The sequence below is a fragment of the Gavialis gangeticus genome, unplaced genomic scaffold (assembly GCF_001723915.1).
Source record: "Gavialis gangeticus isolate Ggan-Ray unplaced genomic scaffold, GavGan_comp1, whole genome shotgun sequence".
NCBI classification, from domain to species: Eukaryota; Metazoa; Chordata; order Crocodylia; family Gavialidae; genus Gavialis; species Gavialis gangeticus.
In genome coordinates this window covers 10423509-10437351 of record NW_017729001.1, presented here as the reverse complement: position 1 = coordinate 10437351, position 13843 = coordinate 10423509, and the positions used below count along the sequence as shown (strand labels likewise).

General features: G+C 40.4%; 1 protein-coding gene across 3 annotated transcripts in view; it reads right to left on the bottom strand.

The window, feature by feature from the left end:
- The window catches only part of CCDC60 (coiled-coil domain containing 60), a 163500-nt gene that overhangs the window by 17282 nt on the left and 132375 nt on the right, over nucleotides 1-13843 (bottom strand). For 2 of the 3 annotated variants that reach the window (XM_019506770.1, XM_019506771.1), the window contains exons 6-8: nucleotides 13123-13227; nucleotides 11453-11543; nucleotides 9227-9485 (exon numbers count right to left, since the gene is read on the bottom strand). In XM_019506770.1, the coding sequence (XP_019362315.1) occupies nucleotides 9227-9485; nucleotides 11453-11543; nucleotides 13123-13227 (455 nt within the window). The remainder of the gene's footprint in view (nucleotides 1-9226; nucleotides 9486-11452; nucleotides 11544-13122; nucleotides 13228-13843) is intronic. The other variant, XM_019506772.1, reaches the window with a different exon arrangement.

Genomic DNA, 13843 nt, shown 5'->3' with positions numbered 1-13843 from the left:
TATATTTTTCTTCTTTAAGAAAATATAGTCTATCAGATGTTAAATTCCATATCTATCTCTCATTTTCACGATATATTTAAATAATTCACCCTCAAAAAATACTTCTTTGGTTCTACCTTCCTATCCAATTATCACACTATCTTGCCCATTTCTTTCAGATGATCTCTTTCATTAATGCTCCCTTTGTCCACTTCTTGTGACTTAATTCCCCTGTGTTTCCCCATCTCTCTTGAACAGCCTCTCTCTCTCTCTCTCCTCCAAGGTCCTTAATGAAGTCATTGTTCTTCAAAATTCCTCTCAAACATGTCTTTTTACAAGCTTTCTACCATTAGACCATTGTAGCCTTGATGACCAAATACTGCAAGAAATACGGTAAGAAGATCAACACTACTTTGTCATTTTAGCACTATCCCCACTTCTCATTCCCTAATGCCACACCTTCTGTCATCTGTTGTCATCAGTCCTTGTGCTATTTATAGAATTTTGAGTTGCTCCCACAAGGTGCTGAATATGTCCTACCATGTTGAATTTGCAAGTCAATGAATGCAGCAGTACATTCCTCAGCACAGGGACTTTTTCTTCTCTGTGAAACACCATGCATACTTCAAATATTGCACGGGAGGTTTATAGAGTGCATACATGGACTTAACATGCTGTCAAACAACATCTAACAAGACAAGATCACAAGAAATAAGTGCCAATAGTTATGTTCTTATATTCAGATGTAGGCATCTAAATGAAGTGGCTTGATTTCCAAGAGTTATAAGCCCCTGGTTAGAAACTCTGGAGCTTAAATCCAGACAGTTTCTAATAGTGACTTGCAATTTGAACTAGTACTCCTCACTATGTGACTCTGATCCTGCAAGAAAGCTGGGTTCCATGACTTAGGGCCCCTCTACACATGCAGGTAAAGGTGCAATGGGATCTGACACATGATCCACGCAATTGTGCCTCCTGCCATGCCACAGGTATTTAGCAAGAGATGCAATTGTGGGATTACGAATCAGATCCCTTTCATGCCACATTGCCAGTGCAGCAGGAGCCCAATTCTAGGCTCCCCCTGCACTGGGAAAAACCTGACCTGGGCTTCCAGTCATTGGGGTGACCACAACTGACGCAGTGTCCCAGCTGCAGGGGTGCTCCGGAAACCCCCACAGCTGGGAGACCACAGCTGTCACAGCTGGGAGACTGCAACTGATGTGGTGTCCTAGCCTGGGGGTGCCTGGAGCACCCCCATAGCTGGGACACTGCATCAGCTGTGGCTGGGAGCTCTGTTACCTGCTGAGGCTCCCAGCTACAGGGGTCCCTGGTTACCTGTTCAATTAATGGTATGGTAGGAAGCAGCTACAAAATTATTACTTACATTCTGTGGAATAACTTTGTAGCTTATTCCTCTTTTTATCACACCATTAACTGATTGAACGTGTGGCTTGCTGACGGCTTAATGACGTGATTAACTGGTTAATCATGTCTTAAATGTGACATATAGATGGGGCCTTACTCAAGTCAGTAAGAGTGTGTGACTATGCAGTTCCTCTACCTCAACTCTCCATCTGAAGACCAGTAACTTACACAATTTCAAATACTGTGGAAATAATAATCCTTACAGCATCATTGTGTATTAGCTTAGTATTACTAGAAAAGACAAAACTGCAAAGGCAGATGGACTTGCAATTAAGGTGCTGGATTGTGACTCCAGACATCTGAGTTATGATCACATATTTGTAACACACTCCCACACACTTGGAAAAGCCCCCTAATCTTTGTGCTTCACTTGAACATCTGTGAAATGGGGGTACTACTACTTAGCTACTTCACAGGGATCTATGGTGGATACATCTATTAACAAATGTGAGGGAATCAGATTCTAGAGTGGTGAACTCCACAGCAAAGCTCAGAATTAAAGTATGAGCATTAAAATGAAGGTCCCTTGCACAAATATATAAAATCCCCACTTTTAAATGTGGAAACTGGGAGCCTGAACTGTCAGTTAAAAAGCTTTGGCAGATGCAATCCTGTTAGTATTTAATTCCTCTAAATATTCCTGCATATTTTTTCTGAGGGTGAAGAAAACGTCTGTCATTTGAAATGATTTGCACATACAAATACTTCATTATGCAGCAACCATGAAAAATCAGGCTTACATTTAGCACTTTGTTATTCAGAGTAGGGATCACACAGTCTGTACACATTAAAAGAATTTTTAGATGTGGCAAAGAAAGAACGCTTGGAACACTAATCTACTTTTATAAAACCTTTGCCTGATTAGATGGAGACTGAATAATAATTTAGACAGCCACAAGACTCTGCCTGAGGATGGCAGCTTCCATGTATAATGTGTTAGCATGATGTGACTTACAGAACCTCTGGACAAGTGTAGTGCTCACCCCACCAGCAGTGCTGAAAATCAAACTTGTGGAAGTAAGTGCTATGTGGCAGCAGGTACACTACAATACAAACTAAATTATGGCTGGGTAAATGACTTCATATTCAATTACAGACTCACTTCTAAAGTGAAATAAAAACCCTCTGTAAGGAATATGCACAGTTTTTTCTGCTAAGTTGCCTACTTTACCAAACGGTGTTTCCCATATATTTTTAAGTGATCGTATTGTCTCAAAGGTAAATCTGTATGGATGTTAGAAAGCCTCATAATCCATTTGAACACAAGGCTACAGGGTGACTGAGCTGTTTTATTCTAGTTCCTAATCTTCCCATGAAGCATCCTACAGTCATGACCCCGTGTTGAACATGATGCTGTAGCCACAGAATTCACCACAGACTCCAAGTCCTGCTGCATAGATGACCCCCACAATGAAGCTTTTATTTTTCTCAGAGAAAGTTCCCAGCTATTATAGCCGTGAAGCATTCATTTTCTATCTCAAAGGTTTACAGTGTCCTCGTGTTCCTGAAAACAGGCAGCCTGAAACAACGGTTCTGAAGTGGCAATTCCTCCTATTCATCCCAGTGGGCCATTATCCCTAAAGCCCAATGGTGACAATGTAAATGTCAGTTTAAATGATTGTTTTTGCAGAACTAGGATGGTCATATTCTTACACATTAAGGCTGGGTGAGAAATAGTGCAGAAGTCAAGTGGTTGACTGAATAATGTCAAGGGTAAATAAACTAGGAAATTAAAACCCCTTGAATTTTCAAATCACCTCCACTGTTGGTCGCAAGAGAGAGAGTATATACAGAGTCAATTCTTCTTCAATGCCCAAAGCTTCACCTACTATATGAATGCTAAAATTTCATACCAGCTCAAAAGTCTTCTTTGATGGACAAAGCACCAGCATTTTTAAGCTTGGTTGTCAACAAAGTCTATCTCCTGCTCCCCAAGAGCATAAAGGCAATGGCATGTGATGTCAGAATAGTTCACTTGAGCAACTATAATAAACGGACCATAGATTTTCAGAACTAATGTTGTAAAAAAAATAAAGAAAACAAAAACTAAACACCCAGTGCATTTTAATATGTCTGTACAGCTGCTGGAAAATGTCCGTTTACTTTCAGAATACAGTTCCTAAGGGTGCGGCTACATGAGATGCTTTACTGTGCAGTAGCATAGTTTATTGTGCAGTAAGCATGTGTGTCTAAATGTGCACATGCTTACTGCTCCGTAAACCTTAGCAAATTTACCTGTGATTAGTTACTGTGCAAAAGCGCTTGTGTAGATGCCTGACTGGGAGCAAATCTGCTCCCAGTCAGCCAGTCACCAGGGGGCGGAAGATTGCTCCCTGTCCCTGGGAGCTGCCTACTGCCAGAGTGGGCTCCTCCAGTGGAGCCAAGGTGGGGACTCTGTTCCCATGCCCCAGCAGCAGGGAGCTCCAAGCCCCCAACTCTGAGATCACGGACCTTGTGCTGGGAGTTTAGGATCTGCCAGTCCAAGCCCTGCAATTGTGGCGCTTACATTGGGAGATAAGGATCTCCCAGTGCTAGCCCCATGGTTGCAGAGCTGGTGCTGGGAGCTTCCTGCTGATGAGGGCTGGGAAGCCTGTTTCCCACCCAGCTCCATAATTATGGAGTTGAGCAGGAAACAGGCTCCCCAGCTTGTTCCCCACACAGCTGCATGATCACGGAGCTGAGCAGGAAACAGGCTCCCCAGCCCCTGCCCTGTCACTGTGGAGTGGGGTCTAGGAACTGTCCGGCTCAGGGACCTGTGCCCTGATTTGTTGATCAAGGTGTGGGGCTTCGAAAGAGCTGCAGGGGTGGGGCAGGTCTGAGCCCCCTGTCCCAATCTAATGGTAGGGCAGCTAGCAGCAAGCTAGATGCTAGCTGCCCCACTGGTGGATTGAGGCAGGGGGTTGGGATCTGCCTCATGGCTGCAGCTCTTTCCAAGTTCCCTGCCCCTGATCAGGAAGCCAGGGCCAGGAGCTCCCTGCTGCTGGGGCAGGGGGATATTGTCTCTGCCCCAGCAGCAGGCAGTCCCTGGGGGCAGGGAGCAATGTGCCAGCTCTGGCCAGGATACAGCTGTCTCCTGGCTCAGTGCTCCCTGCCAGCCTCTGGGCTAGCACCCAGGGGGGATCTAGAGCTCCACCTGATTGTGGCAGAGGCCCACTGCAGGGCCTCAGGAAGTGGGAGCTGTTTTCTGCAGGGGAAGCACTGTGACCACATAGGCGGGCTCCCCAGGGCAGGTGATTATCTCTAATATGTCCTCCATAGGAGGTCTATATTGAGCAGATTTTTTTTTTGGTATTGGGTGGTGGAACTGGAGCTTGCTCCATCCACTCCATGCATTGACCTGGTATTGCAGTGCTTCCAGGACTGGTGCAAAAAAACAGACCAAAAAAAAAAAAAAAAGTTTTCTGCATTAGCAGCAAATCTGCTCCTGTTTCTCTGCATGTGTAAATACCTACCTGGGAGCATTTACTTGCAAGTAGTTTACTTATGAGTAAACTGCTCCTGGATCTAATGCACATGTGGATACACCCTGAGTGCTGCAGAGATTAGGAGTATTTTTGTGCAGAGTATGTATGTTGTGTCTATAATTCACAGAACAGTGTTGTCTAGTTACCTTGCTTTCCATAAGAAGCAGGATGGTCCACTGGGTAGGACTCTAGAATGGGAGTCAAGACAGTTGTGTGTGGTATTCTCATGCGTGGGGAGGAAGTCACTTCTCTGTTTCCCTTTCTGCCTTGTCTGTTAACAATGTAAGCACTTTGTAGGACTGTTTCTTACTATATGTTTGTACAGAATCTAGCATACTGAAGCCTTAGTGTTCTTTGGATGGTACTGGGTCCATACACATGTGCAATTAGCACATAGCAATAAACTCTGGTGCAGCGCACGCCAGAGTTTATTGCTCCCAGGCGCAGAGTTTACGTGTCAGCCTGGGACTGCAGCACATTGAATTAGGGAGGGGCAGCCCCAGCAGGTAGGGATCCGGAGGGATTAGCCTGCCAACCTGGGGCTGTTCTGCTCCAGTTCAACATGCTGCAGAGGAGCTGGCTGGGGCATGAGGGTGTTACAGTGTGGGGCTAGCCAGCAGGCAGCCCCCTCATTGTTGCACCCTTGTGCCCTAGCCAGTCCTGATTACCATCTACATGTTTGTTTTGGTGCATGTAACTACTTTGTTGTAGGACAGTACTTGCCCTGGACAGTACTATCCTACAGTGGAGCTAATTAATTTACTGTGCCCTAATACAGGCATGCATGTAGCTGGTGACACTTTACTGTGGAGCTAATTAGTCAGCTCCGCAGTAAAGTGCACATGTAGGTGTACCCACTGTATGACAAACAGATGCTGCATCCTTCTGAACACACATAACCCTCAAATTTAAGAATGAACATATGTTTTCTGAATAGAGTTATTCATCCACACTACTCAGCACTGGTGAGGCCTCACCTTGAGTACTCAATCCAGTTTTGGGCATTACACATCAAGAAAGATGTAGACAAACTGGGAAGAGTTTAGCAGAGAGTAACAAAAATGATTAGTGGCCTAGGAAACATGACTCACAAAGAAAGGTTGGAAAAACTGGGATTATTTAATTTGGAGAAAAGCAGACTGATGGAAGGATTTGATAACAAACTTCATATATATAAAGGGTGGTTATAAAGAGGATGGTGATAGACTCTGTGGCTGCCAGGGAGAACAGGACATAAAATAACTATCTTAAATTGCAACAAGGGAAACTTAGGCTATATATTAGGAAGAATTTTCTAACGAGGATGATGCTTAAGCAATGGAACAGATTACTTTGAGAGTTTGTGGACTCCCCATTCTTTGAAGCATTTAAGAACAAGTTAGAAAAACATGTGGATGAGGTGGTTTAGATGGGCATGATCTTGCCTTGAACAGAGGGTTGGACTAGATGACCTCATGAAGTCCCTTGCAGACCCCTCATTTCTTTTCTTTTCTTTTTTTTGGTGATGATTCTATGGCTCTCAATTTAAGAACAAACAAATAAAGAAAAAGCAAAAAACTTTAAAAAAGCATTAAAAACCACATATTTACATTTAAGAGCTGCCGTAAAACATGGCACCCCCAGTTCTTTGTAGTGAAATGCTATATATATAACAGGGCAAATCTTTCCTGTTCATCCTCTAAGACTGAGGAGTCTTCTTTATCACTTGATAGTTCTCAGACAACATCGTTTTCTATTTCATGGAGATGGAGATACAACATTTTCTAAAGGAACACCTTGCAGGCTATGTTGTCAGTGAATTTCATGCCTTAAAAATCCATTCACCCAGGATTGGAAGAGGTACAAGAAGCATTTGTCCAGTTGCCATCAGCTGGTTTTTGCCATTCACAAGTCTTTTGTGATAAAGATTTTTAAGTGATATCTTTAAAAGGCTTATTTGCACAGATCTACAATAGCTGAAGTTGTGATGTCATTATACCTGGGATAACAGGCAGGTTTGTTTTGTGGTCATTAAATACATCAGTTGTGTGTCCTTTGTAAGCATCCATCACAAGCACAGAATTCAGCTTTACCAGGGACTCAGACTGCTGAAACAATACTTTTTGAATCCAATCTAACATAAGCTCCTTTGTCATCCATTCTTTTACCTGTAGTTGAACAAAAGTTCCTTTTGGGAAATTTTCCCTTGGCCAGCTTTTGTGCTCAAAGATAACATACAAAGGTTGTTTATGGCTGTCTGCTGTCACAGACAGCATTATAGTTATCTGCTGCTTTTCATTCCCTTTTGTGATCCCTCATACCTGTTTTTTTCCCATTTTGTGAACTATGGTATTGCTCAGCACGTTGAAAAATACGGAAGCCTGGTCAGCATTTTGGATATGTCCAGGCTGGTACTGTTAGATGACAATATATAAATAATAAAACACTTAAACTATAAAAGTTTCTCTTTAAATTGTTTAGGAGGCTTCTGACATACAGAGGTTTGCCTGTGTAATGAGAAGCCTTGCCACTTCATAAATCTCTGCACCCAATCCAAACTTGAATTAAATTGTGAATGTACTATGCCAGCTGCATGTGCCACCTCACCAGCTTTTACACAAATCACTTCCTGATGTACAGGAAGGCCAGAACTTAATTGTCCAATTAGAAAATCACTGACACTTCCCTATTTGTGGGAACCCATGCTTTGGTCTGCTGAATCCTTTACATTTTTTTTTAATTTAGAAAGTTTTGATTTTAATAGTCTCAATTTCCTGACACAGCTTCATTAACAATATACTTCTTTCCTGCTACTTTATTCCCATTTAGGGTTTTTTTTGCAAATTTTGCAATTTTAGTATAAAACAAGCTGACAATGATCTATGACTCCCAACTGGTTCTAAAATGGCTGACTGTATGTCACAGCTTATTTGAGATTGGGAAGTCAGATTCCATTTTGTGTGTCTTGTGGCATTCATAGCCCTTTTCACTGTAATCTCTGCACTGTATTTATTTTATTGTAATTATTTAATAATCACATTGGATTATTTACTACAATTACTCTTTTTACTCCTCCTTTCTTTTTTGTACTGCTTTTACTTATATTTTAGATACAAGTCATTTTTAGAAGAAATATTTCCGTATTTATAAAACAAAATATGCTATTAACAGCAGCAATAATAATTCACAAGTAACATGTACAGTTTTATAAACTTCATATTCAATACATCAGTATTTTCATTGCAGAATTTTAGTGGATCAGTTGCTTTCTGAAGAATTTGTTTTAATTTTGTCATTTTTTATTGACAAGCACAGAATCGTGGGTCACATGCCAGTTGAATAATCTGATTTACTGAACATTGGCACATCTATTAGTAACTTGTCCATAATGGGTTCAGAATGCTTCTGCATAGGAAGAATTGCTCAAATGAAAATACAGAATGAGCTTCTGAACTATTCGTTCCATTACTGGCGACTCTAGGCAAAACTTTTTCCCTTTTAGTACAACAGGGGAGGTTAAACTTCTCAGTCTGCCAGTCAGGTTTTATTTCTGTAATAATACAGAATATATATATTCTGTGCTTAATAATAGAATGTGCTAATCTACTGACACATAATATTTGCTTGTAGTGAGAGTTTGATGTGATCTAACAAATGAAACTCAATTCCACTAAAAATTAATCTCCAAGGAGGAAGTAGGCGGAATATGGAGAATACAACAAGCTGAATCGTTAGTAAATAATTTTCTCCTATAGTACCTCATCACAAAAGCAAGCACCTGCATGGAGAGTGCTCTTGGCATGTAAGTGAACTTAAGATGGAGATGAGCTTAACTTATAATGCAGCCCCCAGAACACTACTGTCGAAGGCCATATCCACTGAGGCGGACAAATCCAATTTGTGCTCCCATGTGAAGGTGAGTGAAGTCTAACTTGCAACGTTGATGTTTTCCCATGAAAGAAATGCTGGCCCTATTTGCTCATCGGGTAAATATTGCTCAATGGAAATGACACTTTACAGATCTCTGGTGATTTGCTGAGCATCCAGTGAATGAAATTTTGATTGCACATAGAAGTAATTCATTGGAAAACTGTGATCTGCTGGTTGATATAATAAACGCTTTGCATTTTTATAGTATTACCCATCTTGAGGTCTGAAAACATTACACAAACCTTACAATTACAGTTCTTAATGCCTGTGAGTAAGCTGCATTTCAGTTCTTCTACTGTGCAGACAGAAAGAATAAGGAAGAGAGAGGTTAAGTGACCTAGCCAAAGTAACACAAGTGTGTGCTATAGGCAGGAGAGTATTTAAGCTACGAACCTAAGTAACTGTTGAAACAAATCTATTTTTATTTGCAGCCAAAAAGGGCAACTTACAATAGTTAACAGGCTCTTCATCTTCTCTGGTTTGCTTACTCTGCATCGACTCACTATCTTCAAATTCTCTGGTACCATCAGAGGGAGCTGTGTTCACATTGGCATAGTCTTCAGAGCTGGGGACAAGGGAAGGTGTGCTGCCAGGAGGTGTTCGGCTGTGGGAAGATGATGGACCACTAAGCCGAGAGATGCTTATGACAGATGTTCGCTTGTTTGTCTTCCTGCTAAGCTGAATACGTGGTGCTTTCTGGCTGGATTTCTTGCACAGAAGGAAGAAGGAAAAGAAAGGAGGGGATTTCTGTGACAATGTCTGATAGGGATGGTACACTGTATTTCCGTATCTCATTTCAATACTGGAGTCCTCCAGGGGTTTTTGTACCCCACAGTTTGCAGTAGTGAATTCAAATAGCTAGTCAAGCTACTCACTGAGAAGTCTCCTTCCCTGGTTATGGCTTTGATATTAATGAACCAATATAATTTGTAAACAAGTAGCACTGAATCTTCACAGAGGTTTGAAATTAAAGAAATCCTTAACTTTTTCACCTCTGAGGAGAAAAAGGGTCAACGCTGTGGTGATAAATGTTCAAGCCTCCTCCTCCCTCCCTACCACATATCCTGAGAAATGAATTTCCTGTGTCAGAAATATGAAACCTCAGCAGACTGAAATCTGTAGGCTTGATAATCAGAACAGTATGTCTCACATGGCAAATACCCCTGCAGGGATCCAGATCTCGATCAAAGGCTTCATATCAAATATAAAACACCATGTTTAAATAATGTTCAAATAAATGACAACAGCAAGGAAATTCTGTCATTAATTCAGGTGGGAAGAAAAACAACACACACAGCAACTTGACTGCATGAAGACACATCAGCTTCAGCACTACTTTGGATTTTTTGGCTTTTGATGATTTGAAACCTAACTTTAAAAAAATAGACACCACCTGGAAACCCTTCTATTTAGAAAAATCTCCAACTATTATACGACTTGCTGAGTGATGTCTCCCCTCTCTTTTCTCCTACCATAAAGGATATTTGCATGAAAACATGAACTTTGTCTTTTTAGATGTTCAGGAACATTTGGTACTCACTGGTTTGCTTACTCTGAAATCTTATTCCTCTGCTTATCAGATCATATTTACTAGCTGTGATGTCACATATGACAAACTTTCAGGTGTGGAATAGGAGCAGATGAAGCCCATGGGATGATATTTCAGATTCTAAAGAAACTTTCATTCCAAGTTGTGAATTATGTCTAGGAGGTATTCTTTTGGGGCAAGGTAAGGAATAGGAAAGTTAAGTAATTTGTTGAAGGACACACTATATAGCCAATACAAAACCAGGAACAGAATCTAAATGTCCTGTTTCCAAGTCCCCTGATCTAATCCCTAGCCAACTCTAACTCCCTTTGTTTTAATGCAAATACGCTTGTAATTAAAAAAAAGTGAGAGAATTCTTACCATTGCCTCAAGAAATATGGGTTATCTCAGCAGAACAGTACCAGAGGTTTCCAGTATGCTGCCTTTAGTTAATTTGAAGTTGTCTTTTATAGTTTCATTTCTTCTCAGTTAATGATTTAATTTTTCTTTGTTTACAAAGCCCTTCAGCTAAATGGCTCTATTTTCTCTTTCCCTTTGCTTTCCCCTGGATTTCTACTACTTGTACTGGCTTTGGCACTTGGATTTTATTTTCCAAGGTAATTATTAAGTTTTAATTAAGGGAAAAAAAAGCCAGGCAACTCCAGGAAGTTGCCAGGATGAGACTCCTAAAACGAACAAACAAACTAGAACTCGATGGTCAAAATCTCACTTTACTGAGTAACTCTCAAACCCTCTTCAGTGCCTACTGGGGTAAGGACTAATTATTAGAGATTGGATTAGTTGGGTTGAGTCTCCTGGTAGTAAGATATGGAGCAAATACAAGAAAGAGGCTAATATTTTCAGGTACCCACAAGTATTTTTTAACAATATGTTTTCCCCCAACAACATCACTACTTCATAAGTTGACACCACAGCTTCAGTCCTATAAATAGCCAAATATTGGTCTTCCTGTTATCCATTGTCAAAATACTTTTTCTTTAAAATCCAGATAGCCAAGTATCAAGAGGTCACAAGTTCCAGAACATAAAAGATCAAATCAGGGAGTAACATTAGGGAACAAAACAGAGAAAACAAATATTCTGAAAGTTAGACTTGGTCATAAAGCAGAAATTAGCAATGAAGTTACCTTTGTGTCCACGATAAAGTGCTCCCATCTGTACCTTGCTGTCTTTTCCTTATTGATTTTTTTTAATGTACTTTTACTGCCACCAGGGTCCCTAAGTGAAAAACAATTTAATGAGTTTTCCATTTCCAGAATCTTGGTTTTATTACAACACGTTCTTTTTAGAAATGCAATAAATAGAGAATAAATGGTGGCCGATCTCTGCTATGACATTTATCTTCACTTGTAAGGAGGGGAGTGATAACTCACAAGTGTTATAGCTCTGAGTGACTGATAGTCAAAAATGAAGAAAAATATTAAGAAAGCTGAACTTGTGTACTACAAACATACCACAGATTCATTAGGCCATATTATGTTCTCAGCTGTGTCCATGCATTCCTATTTCCAGATATTTTAAGGCAGTGCAGAAAATGGTCCAAAGTGATTTAACTTCATCGATGAAACTAATGGCAAATTTGGTTTAAGACAGGTGGAGCTTATACTGGTACCAATATTTAAGGTCACCCAAAACCCCTTATAAGACTCAGTTGCCTATAACTTTGCCAAACCTTAATTCTTTGGGCTGAACCATTCCTTGCAGTGTATCTGCTTCAGATCAACTTTTTAAAAAAGCCAAAAGTTGTGAAGATACATATGGGCAGGGGGGACAGCATCCAGAGGGAGTTGCATAGGAGAAGAGGAGGATAGGAAAGGAGCCACATCAGATACAAGCAGGTACAAGCAGAAGGGGGCATATACTTTTGGGGTACAGGAAACAGAGCTGGAATTGATCCCAAGAGTCCTGAATCGCTATATTCCTTTCCTGTCTGTAAAACCTGCTTACAAGTATGTGCATCTCTACCCCACGGTCTCTTGCCTGGTTTATGCTCCACGGGTGAATATTTTGGATGAATCTTCCCTTTCCAACCCACCTACCTAAATGTCTTCAAGGCTATTCTGTCATCTCTACTGTATATAAAGCAGAATACTTATTTGTATCATTGGGATTTCTGATCATGCAGGGAGAAAAAACAGAACAGCCTTGAAGAGGCTGCTCTGTGGAATCAGAGAATATAATTTAATTCATGACTATTGTTCTGTTTGATGTTCAGGTATACAGTTAGCAAAACATCTTGAATAATGCAAACACATTTACATTCAACATTGTTACACCTATAGGTTGAAAATGCAAAAAATTAAAACAGTATCTCCTACTGATTATGCAACAATATAAAGGTTCTGATGTAATTTCTTTGTTTAAAAATACCATTGTTTTCATAAACAGCTGATAAAAAATAGCTAATAAATAGATAACAAACATTCTATTATAAACACAGTGCATGTGAAATTCCTTTTCCTTTCATTGGGACAGCTATGCAAGGAAAGCTGCAGTCATGTCATTATTACATATATTAATTTGCATAATTTAAAAAAAGTACATTTGGTTTGGAAAACACAAGGTACTTTCAGTTAATGCTGCAGGGTATAATAATGGAGGGCCATGCTGTGTCACTGATTCTTACATCTCCCCACTGATTCCAACAGGAAATTCTGTGCAAAATTTGGCAGGGATGTGTGGCCCAGAAGCAGTAATAATGTCACTCAATTTTTACATAACAGAAGAGAGAAAAATAACAACATTTCAAATTTAAAAAGTCTCATCCCATCAAAAACTTCAGGCAATGCACACATACTTTGGATTCCAGCAGGTTAACACAGATTTTATAGAGCAGTTAGTTTCAAGAGTCAAAGCTTCCAAAAGCCAGTGTAAAGCGCATAGTTGTCGAAAAAGGGGTTCACTGTGAAAATGAAGAAAAAACAAACATGCTGTACTGCAAAGTTGAGAGAAGGAATACTTAGATAATTTCATACAAAGTAAATTTTTGGCAGACAAGAAATAACAACAATGATCTTGGGAATAAATACAGACTAAATTAATAGCACGGATCATGGTTGCTATTGGGAAGAAAGACCACATACACCTGTATTCTGTGAAGACAGCATCTTACACTGAACAATGCTCCTGGATTCTTCTACCTTTCTATGCATTGAATTAGGAATCCTTGCTCAGTTTCCAGAACATGTTTCCCCGTCTTGTGCATTAAAGCAACTTGCAATCTCGGTGTGGAAATATACAGTAACGTAAGTACAAACTATCACTTTCTTATGACTGCAGGGAAATGACCCAACTAGAGAAAAAGAGGAAGGTAAGTGATGGATGTTATTAGCAGAAGCAGTCAGATCTCATATGCTTTGGAGGATTTTTCCCTACTCTCCCCACAGTTCAAGACAGCATTTAAACTTTAACAGAATCTCCCCTCTTTTGTACAGTCTCTGCATTTCCTTTTACTCTCCCTAGTTCTCTTTACACTTGTGAACACTGGGATGCAAGAGTCCTGGAAGGTCTATCTTCTG